The sequence below is a fragment of the Arachis duranensis genome, chromosome 10, assembly GCF_000817695.3.
Source record: "Arachis duranensis cultivar V14167 chromosome 10, aradu.V14167.gnm2.J7QH, whole genome shotgun sequence".
Classification (NCBI taxonomy): Eukaryota; Viridiplantae; Streptophyta; class Magnoliopsida; order Fabales; family Fabaceae; genus Arachis; species Arachis duranensis.
Window position 1 is genome coordinate 18,437,826 of NC_029781.3, and position 1,896 is coordinate 18,439,721.

Here is a 1,896-nt window from a genome sequence, read left to right on the forward strand (position 1 = left end):
ATAATAATGGATTAATTACCTAGTTTTGATAGTATATGTGATGCGGAATTTATAAGAAAGATTAACAAGTAAAACAACCAATCAACACTGAAAACGTGCCCCCAAATTGCACAAGTGCCCCTCCCATTGGTACCCCTATGCGCCTTAATTATTATCTTATGTGAGTGAAATATCCGCAAGTACAAAAAAAAAAAAGATAAACTAAATAATTAAGACACGCGATTAATTTAACAAATAGAAAAATTGATTAATAAGAAAATAAACTAAATCTTGAGTACCCAAATGAGCCTTGTTGACATGGATATTACTGGGGTAGCGGCTAAACCGCCCCATTATAAATACACACACCTAACTCTCATTTTGTCAATCATGCTCCGTATGTTGCTTTTAGTAACTAGTCCCTTCTAATCATCACTACCTTTTTGTCTTTTTTTTAGTTAGTATTTTCTGATCATAAGAAAATAGAAATGGGAAGTGGAAACTCGCCATGTGCTTCATGCAAGCTTCTTAGACGGAGGTGTGCCAAGGATTGCATCTTCGCACCTTATTTCCCTTCCGATGACCCTCAAAAGTTCGCCATTGTTCACAAGGTCTTTGGTGCTAGCAACGTTAGCAAAATGTTACAGGTAATGATCTCTATCTACACTTATATTACCAGTACACAAACAGATGAATCATATTAAAACATAAAATATATATTAAAAGTGTGAAAAATATCATGTGTTTATATGTCACTATATAATAAGCTGATTTTAGTATATAAATATATATGAATGAAGTTTGTTAGAGATAAAACTATTTTTGTAATTTTTTTATTAATTTAAATTTTTAGAAGACCTAGTTTAATGACATAATTTAAAAAGATTAAATATAAGTATTTATGTATCTGTTCTTAACTTCTTATAAATTTAATCTTTCGAAAATATAATTTCATAACATGACAGAGTAAATAACTATAATGTTTGGTCATTTTTAGGAGCTTCCGATTCATCAAAGAGCAGATGCAGTGAGTAGCTTGGTATACGAAGCGAACGCAAGGGTTCGTGACCCGGTGTATGGATGCGTGGGAGCCATATCATACCTTCAGAACCAAGTCTCAGAGCTTCAAATGCAGCTTGCTGTTGCGCAGGCAGAGATACTCTGCATCCAGATGCAGCATGAACCCTCTGTAGCCGCAGCAATACCCAATCCACAACAAATAATGGAGTTTCAAGAACAGAACAATAATAATAATGAACTCACTCACCATCACCATCACCATCATCAGTACCTTAACTTTGCAGCAGCTTCTTCTAGCAATGTAATCCATGATTCTCTCTCTAGAGAGACTTTCTTTGGACATGACATGGTTTCTTAATTCAGTAATGAAATTTCCTAACTTAATTGCTAATTGCTTTTTGGTCCTTTTCATCTATTATAACTTGTCATACAGAAATTCTTGAATGTGGACTAAAAAAAAATTAACAGAGTTATAGTGTATCCGGTTTTGATCCAAAAATATCATTAGTACTACTATTATTTTACACAACATTTTTTTTTATTTGTCATGTCTATACTAATTTTTTCAAATAAAAGTCAATGTCATATTTTATAAAAATAGGTATAATATTAGACTCCTAGATGACTTAATTCTTATTAAGGGATAATTCATATACTCTTATGGTTAAATAAATTACTATAGTGTGTAATATGCTTACTTTCAAATAAATCAAGTGTAATTAACCTTATATATATTATAATAAAATATAACAAAAAGCAGTGAAAGTTAGAACAGTAATGCTCCAAAAGTTTATGTATATAATATACATACATATGCGTGTTTGTATGTGTTGATGTAGATATATAGTATAGATAATAACATGAACTTTAATTTCTTCTTTGTTACGATAATGTTAT

At 31.1% G+C, this 1,896-nt stretch overlaps 1 protein-coding gene across 1 annotated transcript; it reads left to right on the forward strand.

Annotated features, from left to right (window-relative positions):
* Nucleotides 1-386: 386 nt before the first annotated feature.
* Nucleotides 387-1,403, forward strand: LOC107469393 (LOB domain-containing protein 12-like). The gene is made up of 2 exons (XM_016088777.3): nucleotides 387-626; nucleotides 977-1,403. Exons 1-2 carry the CDS (start codon nucleotides 468-470, stop codon nucleotides 1,355-1,357), a joined length of 540 nt encoding a protein of 179 aa, XP_015944263.1. The 5' UTR covers nucleotides 387-467; the 3' UTR covers nucleotides 1,358-1,403.
* The last annotated feature ends 493 nt before the right edge of the window (nucleotides 1,404-1,896 follow it).